This window comes from Podarcis bocagei, assembly GCF_964188305.1.
Source record: "Podarcis bocagei genome assembly, chromosome: 1".
Lineage (NCBI taxonomy): Eukaryota > Metazoa > Chordata > Lepidosauria > Squamata > Lacertidae > Podarcis > Podarcis bocagei.
This window is the reverse complement of record NC_138125.1, coordinates 112,444,305-112,461,290: the sequence shown is the minus strand read 5'-3', so window position 1 is coordinate 112,461,290 and position 16,986 is coordinate 112,444,305. Positions and strand designations below refer to the sequence as shown.

At 41.9% G+C, this 16,986-nt stretch overlaps 1 protein-coding gene across 7 annotated transcripts in view; it reads left to right on the top strand.

The window, feature by feature from the left end:
- Nucleotides 1–16,986, top strand: part of COBLL1 (cordon-bleu WH2 repeat protein like 1) — an 86,015-nt gene that overhangs the window by 1,547 nt on the left and 67,482 nt on the right. For 3 of the 7 annotated variants that reach the window (XM_081197827.1, XM_081197829.1, XM_081197825.1), the window contains exon 1: nucleotides 8,291–8,502. The exons of 1 other annotated variant lie outside the window; for it this stretch is intronic. In XM_081197827.1, the coding sequence (XP_081053953.1) occupies nucleotides 8,306–8,502 (197 nt within the window). In that variant the 5' untranslated portion in view covers nucleotides 8,291–8,305. Of the gene's footprint in view, nucleotides 1–7,866; nucleotides 7,905–8,290; nucleotides 8,503–13,532; nucleotides 13,622–16,379; nucleotides 16,476–16,986 lie in introns of those variants that run through there. 3 more of the 7 variants (XM_081197828.1, XM_081197831.1, XM_081197832.1) reach the window with 3 other exon arrangements.

The following is a 16,986-nucleotide window of genomic DNA, read 5'->3' as shown; positions in this document are numbered from 1 at the left end:
CAATGTGGAAACACTTGGAGAGAGGGAGAAGGGAGGGGATGTGGACAGAGTGTTCTGGTGAAAAAATAATGCACCTTACAATGCACCCTGTTCAGATTCAGTAAATACACCCATGGAGGTCAGGTCAACTTAGCTTCATAAAAGGCAATTGTTGGGCTCGAGCGTTTGAAAGGCAATACCTGGGAATGCTTAGGAATCTGCACAGTTTGAAAATCTCCTTGCTACGTAGCAAACCATCTTTAGCATGTATGTGACTGCAGGGACGTGGACTTAGAAAAAATATTGGGGGGCCCCGGGAAAGCTCATGAATAATAAATAAGCTCATGAATATGCAAATAAAGTGGCTCCGGCCCTAAATAGGGCAAGCCACGCCCCCCCAGCCAGCCGATTGGCTGGCTGGGAGGTGTGGCCAGTCGGGATTCCCCTGTTCTCGCGGGATTTCCGGCAGTGCCTTGGCAGTGGCGGTGGTGCTGCGAAGCAGCGAGGCAGGAGCCCCCGCCCCCAGGGATTCCCTAATCTCGCGGGGGACGGCCGGGGCTCTCCGATTAGGGCGCGCGGCTGGCTGGCTGGCGAAGGAGCAGGTGGGGAGGAGGCGGGGGACGGCGGCGGCGCTCTGCTGGAAGGGCGCCCGCCCGAGATTATTGGGGGGGCTGAGCCCCCCCAAAAATTTTTTTGGGGGGGCTCGAGCCCCCTCAAGCCCCATGGAGTCGGCGCCTATGTGTGACTGTGATGTAGAGTTGAAGGGAAATCTCTCTGAACAGGGAAAGCATACGTGGGGTGTTAGTGGAGGGAACAGCTGTGCTCCTAATAAAGAAAACCTTAAAACAAAATAAAAAATGCATAATCTAGTAGTGCAAGGAAGGCACCGCAAGAATAACCTCATAAGTGTGCTTTGTCTTCTCCTTATCATCCTTTGGTTACTGAAAAGAAAAAAGCCACTAAACTGAAAAGTTGAAACTTGCCTCCAGTCCATTGGAATGGTTAGGTTCAATCATGCTTCCAAGGGGAATTAAGGGTGAATGTTGTTCCTGTGTCTCCAGTTCTTTTCACTTCCTCCTCAGGGGCTGCATCTGAAGAGTTAACAAGTGTGCTGACTGTACTTAGCGTTTGTGTACACAAAATAAAAGAACAGGTAGTTCAGCACATGGCAGCTTGACAATCTGAAAATATTGTTGGAGAAGTTCAGGTGCTGGCCTTGTCCAAAGAAACCAGGAGCAATGTAGCCAGGCTAAGTAACACTCTAGTCTCTTCCCCAAGGCATTTCATTGTTCGTTTTGTGCAGGTATAAATGAGGGTGTGTGAAACAGAGTACGCCGCTCTGAAAATAATCTAATCTGTCTTTTGTGTCGGGTTTGTGTGCAAGTATAGTGGAAGCACAAAAGTGCAGATTTCATTTTTCCCTGTAGATTATGATAGGAATTTACTTTAGCAACAGGCCAGAACCTGTTCTTTCATATCATTGTACGTTAATATGTCTTGGTTATAGGCAGGAAATCTGTTGGGACACCAAGCCTATTTTAAAAGCTTAATTATGTGGAAGAAATATTTCTTAGTCGTCTGGATTAGCTGACGGTATTGCAGAGAGTACTCGCCGTGTCTGCGAGCCAGAAAGAGAAGTTGGAAAGAGAAGAATGGGTCTGCTTCTTGTCTGTTGTCCATGCTGAAGCACAGCAAGTAGGGAAGCTGTAACGGAAGAAGAACAAATCAGAACTCAAGTGCTGCTTGCTTTAATAATGCGAACAAAGGCTGTTAAATAAAAAAAAGACAATAATGCAAAACGCATGTGCTGTGGTTTTGGGATCAGGGCCAAAGGATGTAATGAACACTCCGAAGGGACATGAAGTGGCTCAACAAAGTGAAAAGGCATCTGCCCTGAACGGTTCCTGGTTGGTAGACCACCTGCGAACCATATGGAAGGCTGCTCTGAGCGCCATGGAGTGAAGACTAGGGTATAAATAGTACAGATAAGTGGCTGATGGGGGTTTTTTTTTGTTTCAAGGCACCTGGTGCCTCCTAGAAAACTTCATTTAGGTTGAAGTCCCTCTGCTTTATGTGTGCCCCTTACTTTGATTCAGAATGGTGGGATATCCTTTGGCTTTTCATAGGACTCTTAAATTTACAGTGGTACCTCGGGTTACACACACTTCAGGTTACAGACGCTTCAGGTTACAGACTCCGCTGACCCAGAAATAGTACCTCGGGTTAAGAACTTTGCTTCAGGATGAGAACAGAAATCGTGCTCCGGCGGTGCGGCCACAGCAGGAGGCCCCATTAGCTAAAGTGGTACCTCAGGTTAAGAACAGTTTCAGGTTAAGAACGGACCTCCAAAACGAATTAAGTTCTTAACCTGAGGTACCACTGTATACCTCTGGGGTTATGGTTTAGACTGCCTACAGTCTAAATTGTTTTGAAATATTTTTAATATGTTTGTATTTTTATTGTTTTATTTTTTATGTTTGCTGCCTTGGGAGGAAGGGCAGGATAGAAATTTAATAGAATAAATACGCAGAAAAGTCAGCTATAAGCCAAGTGACCTTTGTTATGCCCCAGTTCATATATTTCACTTAAAACATACGTGCATTTCTACTCCACTTACTCATAAAATGTCTTAGACATGTCATTTTTGGGGGAAGTGCAAACAGATTGTTATTCCGTTTAGGATATGACAGTGTAGCACTCTTCCAGGTTTTGTTTAGCATGCTGAAGATCTCAAATTCATTTACCAGCTTCTCTGGGTAGGGCTGCGTGAGATGCCTGTCTAAAACTTTGGGAGAGCTGTTGCCAGCCAGAGTGCAATCCTAGTATACAGGTTTCCTCAGAAGCAAGTCCCACTTTGCTCAGTTAAGCTTCCTTCTAGGTAAGTGTGAATAGGATTATATTGTCAAAGCCCTTTCAGGAACAATACCAAAGAAAATCCCAAAGAAAACATCATTGTCTCTCTTCCCTGTACGTGGGAGAGTTGTAGAGACGTTGTAGAGAAGTTTGCTTATAAAGGCCACGTGCACAGAAGCAAAACCGAGGTAGCTTTGCTTTAGGGAAGGGCTGTCACACAACGTAGAACATACGTTCTGCGTGAAGAAGGTCCCAGGTTGGGGCTGAGAAGGATTGCTGGCTGAAACCCTGGAAAACTCCTGTCAGGTTAATGAGCTAGATGGACCCATGTATAAGGTGGACTTGGAATAAGGTAGTCTTTTTATATGTTCAGATGTATACAAACAGCTATTGAACTCGGAGGAAATGGTGCACAAGAATACTAGCATCTCTGGACTGTGCAACTCTCTCTTGTCCCTTGCCAGTGGATGTCAGCTGTGGGGACTAGGTAGGAAATGATGTGAGCTGAAGCACCCTTGAGTTAGGAATGTCCTTTAGGTGAAGTACATTCAGTCCCCTAAATTAGTGTTTTCTGAGATGTGCTGTTAGGGAGGTATGCTTTGAACAAGATGAGAAAACCATCACCTATAGCCTTTCAGTGACGATATGTGTTTTTAAGATTTCTGCTTCCCCCCCCCTTCCATTCTCTAAAATGTGGTGTTGAAAAGGAAATATTTGCTAACTTTCATATCCACGTTGTCCTCAACTCACTGTTGTGTTTTCATTTGTTTGGGGCTGCCATAGCGACCATAGGAAATACTGTAGATATGGGGGGGGGGGGGAGAGAGAGACCCATCCGTATACAAGATCAAGTGACTCAGCTAAGTTCCCTTGCTAAGTCATAAATGAGTAACATGTTGTGTATTTCTGGTGTAAGGTTCAGCCCTGGTTTGTAGTAGCTTGGTATCCACTAATCTTTATTTCCCATAATTATTATTTTTTAACTGTTGGAATTTAACTGGTAAACACGATCCACTGAAACATTTTATTGCAGCACAGCAGTTCCCACGCCTCCGTATCTGAACGAGGTTACTGGAAAGATTGTGTAATCCCCCAAAGGGGACAGTGTTTGTAATAGTAATTTCCTATGAATGAATGAATGAATGAATGAATGAATGAACAACACAATGAAGGCAGTCTCTTCCATGAACTGATGTTCATATGTTCTTAGAATGGATGTGGCAGTTAAACCCCACGCTAACTGAAAGCAATTGATTTTTGAATGAAATATGCATGTGCATTCCTTTATTGTAACATCAAAATGCAGATGCTCCGGCTGTAAACATCATCTGGAGGCTGGAATGAGACACAGTAGGGATCATATGACTGCTGACAGGAGCAGCAACTGAAATGTATGATGCGATGCCATTGCATTGCTCATTTCTCCATTCCACTTTATTAGCTTCTGTTTCTGGGGGTGGGAAAAATTCATGGTGTGATGAAGTCCTATCACACGGTTTAGTTTCTTGGATATTACTGGGGAGAGAAGGGGAGGAAAGAGGTACGGGGAAGCTGCTTTAGAGGCAGACACATGACTTCTGTTGCATTTGATTTTTTTACTATTAAGTTGCAAAAGTACACTCCCCACATAGCCCAAGTATCTTCATGTTTCCTAGCAGCTTGTTCATCCTACCACAAGCCTTTTTTAACCGAAGCAGCAACTCTCCTGGAGTTGGAGAGAACATAGGGAACAAATATGTGTTGCACTTAAATCATCCTAGTTTCTCTAAGTAGTGAAAAATAAAACAGTTTTAAAGGCAGTGTGTTAAGGTCAGTGTTCTAACCACCTTTTCCTCCTTTAGCTCATCCTTGACTCCCTTGCCATCTGAAGGTACAGTTACCTCCCTAGTTCGTTTGCTGCTTCTAGCATTTGAAGAGTTGTTGTTGGTCTTAATGTTTTCAGTAGTGACATGCTCCTCAGATTCTTTTTTTCTTTTTTTGGTATATGATATTATCTGTGTGCATTTGTTCCCCTGAAGTTTGGGTTCTTTGCAAAAAGCCATATCCTTATGATGAAAACAATATTGTATAGATAATTAGAAATTGATTCAAAGCTGAATAAAATGCACAGAAAAGCACACTTAGGTAAATATGTGATCTGTTTTGCAAGAGAAGGCGGGATAAGATCGGTATAATTGCTTGGGAAGATTGGCATTTCTCAAGAGAAGTGGGAGGTAGGACAGAGGAGCGCATGGTTCTTGCTTACGGATTTTACCATATTGGCATTCCGTTCTGCTTTCGTTAAGGTTCCGGTTTTGTTCTTTTGTTCCTGTTACCCACCCTGAGCCTTTCAGATGGAACAGGCTATAAATGATAATTAAGCAGGAACACTATTGGCTTAACCCTAGCTACAAAAACCTAGTCCAAAGGAAAATGTGTTAAAATGGCTTAAGCTTTGGCCTGTCCCCATGAGGACGGGAGGTGAACAGCTGTGAGGCAGACACTAGTCATCTTTCTTTAGGGAAACTCTTCTCTGAAAAACATATACAAACAGAAGATATTGGAGTGTATGTCGGCTGCCCTTGTAGCATAGTGGTGAGGCAGGGTTTCCCAAACTTGTTGGGAGGACTACAATTCCCATCATCCCTAGCTAGCAGGACCAGTGGTCAGGGATGATGGCAATTGTAGTCCAGAAACAACTGGAGACCCAAGTTTGGGGAAACCCTGGGTTAGAGTGTCAGACTTGGACCCAGACCCCCAGGTTCAAAAATTCTGTAAGTCATTAACTCCATTGGAAGCCCTTTGGTGATTTACTCTCTCACTCTCAGCCTACCATACAGGGTTGCAGTGTGAGTAAAAAAGGAGGGCAAGAACTTTTTATATTACTTTGGAATTTATTGAAGAAGGGACAAGATAAAAATGTAGTAGTGATAACCATAACAAAGACTGGAGAAGTTTGTGTAACAAATACTGAGAATGAAGAGGAAGAGTGATCTAGTGAAATTCTGTAAACCGGTCCTTTCTTCTGCAGCTAAATAATATACATAAAAAATATACAGTGGTACCTTGGGTTACATACGCTTCAGGTTACGTACGCTTCAGGTTACAGACTCCGCTAACCCAGAAATAGTACCTCGGGTTAAGAACTTTGCTTCAGGATGAGAACAGAAATCGTGCAGCAGCGGCACAGTGGCAGCAGGAGGCCCCATTAGCTAAAGTGGTGCTTCAGGTTAAGAACAGTTTCAGGTTAAGAATGGACCTCCGGAACGAATTAAGTACTTAACCCGAGGCACCACTGTATACATAAAATATAATAAATACTTTTGCCTTTAAGCCACTTATTGCTCATCCCCGAAAAGAATGCACTAGCTTTTTCTGTGCTTCAGACCCCCTAAATTTCACTATTTATTTGCCTGAAGAGAGGCTAGCGAACATCACAGTGCAAAATAAAAAAAAAACCCACCAGTCCGACCTGAAAGCATACGATTATACATTTTAAGTTGGCTGCTCAGAATCGGGTTTAAGCACTTCCCTTTCTCCTGCAAAATGGTTATGCACTGCAGCCAGTTGAAATTTAGAAGATGGCGGTAAACTGCAGTGTGTGAACGTTTCCTTTGAAAATATCAGTAGACTTAAATTCCAAGCGGGCAGTTTCAAAACCCAGTGTTTAATTTTCTTTTATTGCTTTATCATGGAAGGTGCTAAGATGACCTTGTGGTAAGGAGGGTGGAAAGTGATTTTGGTAGTTGTAGTACCTCTTCTCCGTTCTGAAACTAAGCTGGCGCCAAGTAGGCCTATGACGCAGGCCTGTAGTGTTTTTAATCCTGCTGTGTCCAGGAATTGGTGTGGTTCCTAGTATAGCTTGCCAGAAATCCTCATTGCGTGTTTGAAATATCTTCAGTGCTGATGTTGTAGCCTTTCACCACTGGAGAGTGTTGCTGTGGGAAGCAGATCAAGGGAGCTTTTGGGGGTTGGGGAATGTAGCTACCAGGGTGGAAAAAAAAGATGTGTGGGAAGATAATGTGCACATGTGGAGCAGAAACAAGGGTGTGCAAGTAGAATTTAGCTCAAGATGAATGGTGTCCTGTCAGAAGTCTATAAACAAATGATAGGGCTTATGGGTGACTATGTGTTGAAGGTATATTTTAAGAGAGAAAAGAGGTCCAGAACTTGAGAATATTACTGAATATGTTATTGTGTAAATGTGTGTTCTGCAGGAAAATATAAATGCATTTGGGTGCTTTCTGTAATAGTATGGTGCTTTTATTCTTAAGTTTGAAAACAGCTCTTACTGCTAAGCATTTTTATACTTGGAAAAACTGTTTTGACAATTCAGTGTTGTGATTTTGTTTTAGGTGTGAAAACAGTTAGGAAATGGAATCGGTAAAGAGCAAGAACACCATACTATTACAGAAGGCATATTAAATGCATAAATATACAATAAAAGCAGTTAGCAATATGTAAATCTGGTGTGCTAGTATGGCACCCATAGGCAAAACAATGCCCCTGAACAGCACTGTGCTCTTAGACACCTTCGGTCTCAATATTTTCACCCTTACCCAGCCTACCACTGCATCCAGTCGCTGGCTTAAAACAGTCACAGACTTTTGCTTTGATACAGCAAGGTTCTTCTTATTCTAAGTTTGAAACCATACTGGACCCTGCTAGCAGCTTTACTGCTAGGAGACAGTCCATCTCAAAACAATCTTTCCAGTGAAAACTAAGGGGTTGGTTTTCTTTGTGCATCCTGTTGAGGCCTAAACAACATTTTGGATAAAGACGGTGACCATTTTGCGTGGGGGTTCTGTTCCCGGCCACCACATGCGTTGGTGCAGCGTGTATAAACGTGGCCCCCCTGCCTCGTTCTGCTCTGCCCCTGTTCTACCTTCTTCCAGATCCAAAAGGACCTGTTCATGTCAGTTGGACATGTCTAAAATGGTCACTGCCTGTACTTGTAGCATAAATCTGCATCCTGAAGGCCTGTGTTTTGGATGGCAAAAAAGATGCCAGCTTTTAAAAGAAAAGGAACAACCGCTATACTAATGCATGAGTAAGCATGCCTGGTAGGCGATGCGGGTTAAAGTATTTAGCGCGTAAGTAGTTTTATGTCATATAGATAACAGTGGCTATATGCCAGTTGTTTATATATAAACACTGTTATATTGTGTTTTTTCTTTAAGAATGATCTGAAGGTTCTGCGGCGATTAAGGGAACAATCTTCATCTATCTGGGAGGTGTTGCCCTAGGGAGCCTGAATGTTTGTCAGCTGCTGAATATGATGAAAAATTGTTTTCTTTTGTTGATTTGGCTGAGTGCAGCAGGACTCTCATGAACTCTTAACAAAAATTATACTGAGAACTATGTGAGAGAGAACGCTTCTTCAGCAAATTCTTAAGACTTGTAAAAGATTGCTGAGTAATATCTGTATTATTCTTTCTTATTCATAAACACAATTAAAATACAGTGGACAAGAGTTTGTGAATAACACTGGGGCATGTTTGGCATTTGTGGAAAGATTTGTGGCATTGCGAGGGAGGTTGAAACCTGGCAGAAGGCGAGGCCTTTGACAGGGACTTTTGCATCCCACAGCAGTTTAAATCCAGCTCTGGTCCCTGTAACCTCACTTCTTGCAGTGAGGGAACTGCTAGGAGGTCCTCAGAGCTGGATCTGTTTCCAGAATGAGCGATGGAGGTATACAGGGCTGAAGCTGTTTAGGGCTTCAGCACTTTAAATTGTGCTTGGAAATGTACTGGGAGCCAATGTAGATCCTTTAGGACCGGTGTTCTATATGGTCCCAGTGGCCGCTCCCAGTCATCAGTCTGGCAGCCGTATTCTGGATTAGTAATAATAATAATAATAATAATAATAATAATAATAATAATAATAATAATAATAATAATAATTTATTTATACCCTGTCCATCTGGCTGGGTTTCCCCAGCCAATCTGGGCGGCTTCCAACCGAATATAAAAACAATACAGTGTCAGACATTAAAAACTTCCCTAAACAGGGCCGCCTTCAGTTGTCTTTTAAAAGTAAAATAGTTGCTTATTGCCTTGATATCTGCTGGGAGGGTGTTCCACAAGGCAGGCGCCACTACCAAGGAGGTCCTCTGCCTGGTTCCCTGTAAACTCACTTCTCGCAGCGAGGGAACCGCCAGAAGGCCCTCGGCGCTGGACCTCAGTGTCCGGGCTGGATGATGGGGGTGGAGACGCTCTTTCAGGTATACAGGACCGAGGCCATTGTAGTTTCCAAGACACCATCAACGGGTAGCCCCATGTAGACTGCATCGCAGTAGTCCAAGCAGGAGATAACGAGAGCATGTACCATTATGGTGAGACAGTGTGCAGGCATACCAGATATAGAAGAGCCTGGTGGATCAGGCCTGTGGTCAACCCAGTCCCAACATTTGTGTTCTCACAGTGGCAATAAAGATGCCTTTTGGGAAACCCAAAAGCAAGACCTGAGCTCAACAGAACTCTCCCCTCCTGTAGTTTCTAGCAACTGGTATTCAGAGGCATAGTACCTTTGACAGTGGGGGTAGTACAGTGGTACCTCAGGTTACATACACTTCAGGTTACAGACCTTCAGGTTGCTAACCCAGAAATATTACCTCAGGTTAAGAACTTCGCTTCAGGATGGGAACAGAAATTGTGCGGCGGCGGCGGCAGCGGGAGGCCCCATTAGCTAAAGTGGTGCTTCAGGTTAAGAACAATTTAGGGTTAAGAACAGACCTCCAGAACGAATTAAGTTCTTAACCCGAGGTACCACTGTATAGAGAAATCAGAAATGGTCTCTATAGTATCTCATTATGTAGAATATAAATCACATTAAGGCAGTGAGTAAATATCAAAGTAATGGATAAAAACAATACATGAAACAATCCAACAACAGAAGAGTGTAAAACAAATCACCAAATGTCAATTCGTAATTGCTCAGTAACAAGGGCAGTTCAAAACAACCCAGAAGCCTAAAATAAAACAGTCTCTTCCAACAGGCTGTACAAGAAACACCCAATTAATTCATATTGCAATAAAATCCAAGAACCATTAGTATTATTCATAAGCTTAAAAACTGCACGAATAACAGCCTGTAAGACAAGACCTGCCATTTGCCAGGGAGGTGGTGGCGAATCTTTGGAAGCCCAAGATGTGCTGGATGTTAAGTAATCTACTTTGTTAGTATGGGAAACGTGGCTCAGTCTTATTTAAAAGGCGTCTTTGAACAGCCCACAGAGCAGTGTGAACAATGCTTGTCTGTGTTAGACTAACAGAAGCCGTGCTCTGACATTCCTTAAAATACCAGTGGCCGAAAGAATTTCTGATGTGGCCTGATGACTTACCCAAATTCTGCCTCGATTAAATTAGAAACCTAAACAGTGTTGCTTTAAGATGCAGTGCCGTTTTGTTTGTGTGCTTCTGAGGAAGAGTTTGTGACTTTTCCTTTTCTAAATGACCAAAGAAACCAGTGCAGATCACCCTAACTGTCCAAGTTTCACATCATCTCCAGTACATTCCCCTACTCCCAATAGAGACAGTTCACATGTTCAGCATGCACATGAGTCCCTGAGTGGTGTAGGATAAACCGTGTACATGCACATCTGAATTAGCGCATAGACCAAAAACAAATCAGAAGATGAATGTAGAAGTGGATCACAAGACTTTCCGTGGTTTCAGTCTAAATGGCTGTATTGCTTAGTTTCAAATATTCCCTGCAAATAGTCTTGTGTGTGTATATGTCATCTGTCCCTTTCTGACTTGGTTGTTTTAAAAATCAGAATACTTTCCCTAACTTTCCAACATAAAAATTGCATCCCTTTTGGAAAATAATCATATGCTCCTCACAAAACCTATTAGAAATATACTTCCTGTTTGTGTGCCCATTGAGTAAGTAGGCAAAAAATTAAGCAAGCTTTGGGAATCGTTTGCCATAATAGGTTCAGGTTCAGCCACTAATCTTACCAGAAATGTGGTGGGAAGCTTGCAACAGGCTCTTCCTGTTGAAAAGATAACAATGAATATTGTTTTCTTTGTTGTCATTGCACAGACTTTCACATGCTTCCAATTTAAATTGTTTGCAGCTGTTTTTCAATCAGAGTTAAATCAGACAATTAAAGAAGGGAGAGGAATAGCTGAGTACCTCCCTATTGTTTAGCAAAGTTTTGCAAGTTTACCAGCTTTTGCAAAAGCCACTTAATATGTTTAATGTTTAGATAGACAGGCAGAACAGATCTGATATTGCAGAATGATGCAGATTGTGTCTTTGCTTAGCTATGTTGTGTAATAGGAGGTATGTGGGTGCTTTTTATTTTTCAAGTATTAGGTGAGTTAACATTTGTGGCCTAGGGAACATATAAAAGTTAAGTGTGTAGTATCTCGGCCAATTCAGGAAAGTGATTTTAAAATCTCCCTTGTGTTGTTGTTCCCTTGCTCCTTTGCTCTCTTGGTTTGCTGCATGTCAGGTGCAGCAAACTGCAGACTTAACGTGCTTTCCTTGCTCCAACCCCTGTGTGGCTGAGAGATCGAGAATCTTCTGCTTCCACTTCAGATTGGCTGCAGTTTAGTGTGTTGTCTGAAATGCAAACTGTAGTTAATCTTAACTGGATGGGCTTTTTTTAACCTAGCCAACTTCATATACTACAGTTTGAAATTGGTTTGTTTTGACAAACCACAGTTGTGATTAACCTCAGTTTGTCTGGGTGTGGTTATGAAGAACAAACCATGCCTACTCTAAAATGGAAGCCAAAGCTTCTAAACCACCTCCTCTTGGAGAAGAACGAGCCAGGTAGGGTGCATGAGCCTCATTCTTGCTGTGACTTGTCCTCATAACACTAAACTATGGTTCAAATTTCAGCTTTATGTGTGAATGAGACCACTGAGTTAGACCATTGACTGTTTAACTGAGTACAGTGGTACATTGGGTTAAGAACTTCATTCGTTCTGGAGGTCTGTTCTTAACCTGAAACTGTTCTTAACCTGAGGTACCACTTTAGCTAATGGGGCCTCCCGCTGCTGCTGCGCCGCATGATTTCTGTTCTCATCCTGAAGCACAGTTCTTAACCCGAGGTACTACTTCCGGGTTAGCGGAGTCTGTAACCTGAAGCGTTTGTAACCTGAGGTACCACTGTACTGACTACAGTGACTGGGAGTTGCTCTCCAGGGTTTGAGACAAGAGTGCTATTTGGAGATGGCAGGATTCTACCTTGGACCTCTTGCTTTTAAAGCATATACTCTACCAAAGATGCATGGCCTATCAGCTGAAATCATGGCTGTGAATTCACTGACAATTGTAGACATTGCTGTCACACATCTAGGCCGCATCAGCTCACCATAATACATATTGATTTACTCATGAGAATTGGTGAGCGTTATAAAAGACGAGTCAAAATGTGTGTTACAGAGGACCAGACTTGTGGTTCTTTTGTTTCTCTCATTTCCAAGTGGTATTGGAATGGAAATAGTTGCCACCAAGGTAAAGCCTGAGGTGTCTTTTGTCTGTCCAGCTTTAGTTCAAATGGATTGATGTGCAAAATTGTAAAAAGAGGTGGACATGAGATTTGGAGATTAAATGCTGCAGCTTTATTAAAATAACCGAAATTAGAAATAAACAGTAGGATGAGCAAAGACGGGAGTAATTAAACTACCTGCACTTGCCAGGGGAACTGGTATGACTGTGCAGCCACAAACAGCCAGGGCTCAAGCCTGAGCCACCTAAATGGCATCCGTGGGCTAATCTGTAAGGAGGTGAGTAGCAGATAAACACATAGCAGCTGGCTAGCTCTGCTGTGTAATGCCTGCCCAGGCCCTACCCTAGAGCCACAGAGCACCATGTAATCCTTACAGTACTTGCAGAAGCAGGAGTTCCCACCCTGATAATATATCTAGAATACAGAAATTGGACAACCAAAGTCCTAACTGTATACTGTTTTTATTTCCTAGACCTGGACAGTACCCCAAATATGGTGCTGATAACTATCCTTGACTGCAAGTAAATACAAAAGCAGGATCCTAAATTCTCTTAGAATGAATTAGAAACATAAAGACTGTGCTTTCTAAGTTTACTTGCGTTTCTAAATTCTGCTCTCTGTTTATCAGAATGGCCAAACACTGTGAAGCCGAGGTACTTATTGGAATATTAAGAAGCCTTAACATTCTCTTCCCTTATGGTTGTGCAAGTATTAAAAAATCATTCTCCTGATATTGCTCTTCCAGTCCTTAATAGTGAGGATGCCTTACTGTGCCTGTGAATAAATATTACAAATCACAGGAACATTGCAAGCTTGAGAAATACTCTTCTTTTTCTTGGGATGAAAAGGAACACACCCAAAAATTACCTGGCATAAAAACCCACTCTGGTCTCTCTCTCTCTATTTATAGTGGTGTAGTCCTTGGTTTTAATTCTTTTCCATCCTCCAAACAGCCAGCTCTTCATTCTACAGTTCCTTACGCTGAAAAGCAGCCAAAACTAGCACAGGAGAGGGAGGTGGTTGTGGTTGTGGAAGGATTTCCAGCTTGCCAAAACTCAGCCCAGAGCAAATTTGTTTATGGCATAGTTGTGTAAACCTTTGGGAATCACGTTCGTGGAACAGCTGAAAGAATCACCCTTTGCAATATTGCCGGCTGGTAAAGGATAGGCTTTGTGTAGCGTACAGGCAGGGCTTGAATAGTTTACTCAACACCAACAGGTTGGGTTCCCAGAAGAAAGTTGACTTTTGTTGTGACAGCTCGGAGGCTTCCCTCCTCCCTCCTTCTCATTATACAAGTAGTCATTACTCTGATGCAGTCATAGAAACTCTGCTTGCTTTCAGAAGGTAAGTAGCTGGGATTTTGTTGGTGTAGTCAATCCTTTCAGAGTGATGACTACAAGAACAATAACACTTTTAATTTATGTCCTGTCCCCTGATGAAGTTCTGTTGCATATTCATCAAAGATGCCACTTTGAGTTGCAGTTTGGTGTATAATTGCTTTTTCTTACTTAGCTTTTATCAACAAGTTTCAGATAGGAAAAAAAAAGGAAAGTTACTTGCAAAATAACTATAATAATGAACATATCTAACTCAGACCTTGAATTTCAAACAGAGTTAAGTTCTCTGTAACATGCTGGCATCCCTTGCCCCCATTTTTACTCTCATCAGATTTTAACTATGGAATTAAAGGAGAGATTTTGATGACAGAATACTGCAGTACTAGTCCTGGTGAGCAAGAAGTGGCAAATATGCACTGAATTCGCCACGGCATTTCCCCTCCGGAATATTGAGGTTTCTTCTCTTTCTCTAGTACAGGTTTATAAAGTCTCAGATCAGAAAAAACCATTCATTCAATGTTCATGTCGCCATCATAATTTTGAAATTCACAAAGATGAATCAATAGGTTGTCCATACTTAGACATTTAAGTATTCAAATCTAATTGATAAATGAACTTGGGGTGTGGGAATCTGGATAAGCATATATTTAAAATGAATCTCAATATATATTAAAATACTATATTGAAAAGCATTTATCAAAAAGAACTTTTCAAATGTTTTATATTAATTGATGAATCGGGAACCTAAAGAGTAATAGCTTCGTGAGCCATCAGTTTGATTACCAGATCTTTAAAATGTGTAAATTGATGCCATATATTGATCATCCCCAAAGCATCATGAGAGTTTGCATTTTTTGTCTTGCTTTTAGGAAACGGAGATATTACTTCACTGGGCACAAATTGAATACAGTAATGTACATTTGGGTATGCACTGTATTTAAATATTTTATACTGTACCTGATTGGCTGCTTCAGTTCTGTGATCCATGCGACGGTCACCTCCAGACTGGATTATTGTAACTCGCTCTACGTGGGGCTGCCCTTGAGACTGACCCAGAAACTCCAGCGGGTGCAGAATGCCGCGGCGAGACTCCTTATGGGGTCTTCGCTGCGAAAGCACATTCATCCGGTATTATACCAGCTGCACTGGCTCCCGGTGGAGTACAGGATCAGGTTTAAGGTGCTGGTTTTAACCTTTAAAGCCCTATACGGCCTAGGACCCTCGTACCTACGGGACCGCCTCTCCTGGTATGCCCCACAGAGAAACCTACGGTCTGCAAATAATAACATCCTCAAGGTCCCAGGCCTCAGAGAGGTTAGGCTGGCCTCAACTAGAGCCAGGGCCTTCTCGGCTGCGGCTCCAAACTGGTGGAATGCTCTGTCACAAGAGACTAGGGCCCTGCGGGACCTGACATCTTTCCGCAGGGCCTGCAAGACAGAGTTGTTCCGCCAGGCTTTTGGTCAGGGCGCAGCCTGACTCCCTCCTCTGGCAACCTGCTCAGAATTTTGCTTAATTGGTTGCCATCAATTTGATTTAATTAATTTTTATAATGAAATATTTTTAGATTGTGTGATTATTTGACTGATTATTTGATTGTTGTTAGCCGCCCTGAGCCCGGCTTCGGCTGGGGAGGGCGGGATATAAATAAAATTTATTATTATTATTATTATTATTATTATTATTATTATTATTATTATGGCCTTTTGTTTAAGATATTGCTTGCCTCTGAATTGGTGATTGAAAACTGATGTGGAAACTTATGAAATACTTGCTGTTGGGTGTTGCTGTTGTTGAGTCATTTAGTTGTGTCCGACTCTTTGTGACCCCATGGACCAGAGCACGCCAGGCACTCCTGTCTTCCACTGCCTCCCGCAGTTTGGTCAAACTCATGCTGGTAGCTTCGAGAACACTGTCCAACCATCTCGTCCTCTGTCGTCCCCTTCTCCTTGTGCCCTCCATCTTTCCCAACATCAGGGTCTTTTCCAGGGAGTCTTCTCTTCTCATGAGGTGGCCAAAGTATTGGAACCTCAGCTTCACGATCTGTCATTCCAGTGAGCACTCAGGCTGTTGGGTAAGCAAAGGTTAATGTAGTCCTGAAATTATTTCCTCGAATCATAGAATGGTAGAATTGGAAGGTGCCACAAGAGTCTCCTAGTCCCAACAACCCACAGTGCAGGAATCTTTTCCCCAATGTGGGGCTCGAACCCACAACTCTCAAATTAAGAGTATTGTGCTCTACCAACTAACTTGACTTTCTCTGCATACTGATTTAACAGTGAGCTTCTTCAGCCCATGAAAATGAAAGTACGGTAGTTAAACAAAAATTTAAAATGCATTGGTAAAATTAGTAGCTGACTGGTATTCTGTAAACAGCCTTAGGGGTCAATATACTGTCACCACGTCAGATACTGGTTTCCTAATTGTGCTTTTGGTGTTACATAGTTACACAGCTAACTCCATTTGTTGTAACCTTGTTTCTGGTATGTCAAAAGTTGGCATTCTGGAAAAATTGACACTCATGTATATGAGTTTTTAAATATTTAATTTGGATAAAGCCCTTTTACATTTTTAAAACCAGACATCTGAACTTCTGATGCGAAACAGATGGCTTTATTTCAACATTTTGTTGTCACATTGCATCCACTTAGATTGTTTAGCTATGTCCTGATTTCTTTCTTTCCTTTTTTTCTTTTTTCTTTTTGCAAAAGATTGAAGATAAAATCCAGATGCTTCTCAGATAATGCCAATGGATGTTTCTTTCACTCGTATTTTAGAGCAGCCTATCTTTTAGGGTTTGGTGTATTGGAAACAGTGCAGCAGACTGGCGTGACCCAGAGATTTGGAAGAAGCCAAAACACTAGGTAAAATATTTGCATTAACAGGCCACTCATTTGGGTGACTTATCAAATTATTTCCGTGGATACAAATGCAAATGTCTTATTATTGAAGGGTCATCCACAAAACATGTTTAGAAATGGACCTCTTTGCTGAAGCTGATTTTTTTTTTAAAAAAGCAAATTGACTTGACTTATGGGATTGTATTTGGAAAAAGTGGCATGGATTACTTGCTTCAACAAAACGTATTTGTTCACATGAATCAATCCTGTATCAGTAATCAATCATCATACTGTTCTTTGCTGCTGTCAACAGCAAGGATGATGTGGTTAAACTAGAACCTGGTTTAGAGAAAAAACCCTTGTCACAGTTAGGTAAAGATTGTGTTTCATTGAACCTGTATATCGGTGACAACTGTGGAATGTTACTAAGTGTTTTGTTTTTTAAAAAATATTTTATTAAGTTTTATCAGTAGAAAAGTTCAGAAAAATGCAAAAACAAAAGAATACAAAATTACAAAATACAAAAATATAAACG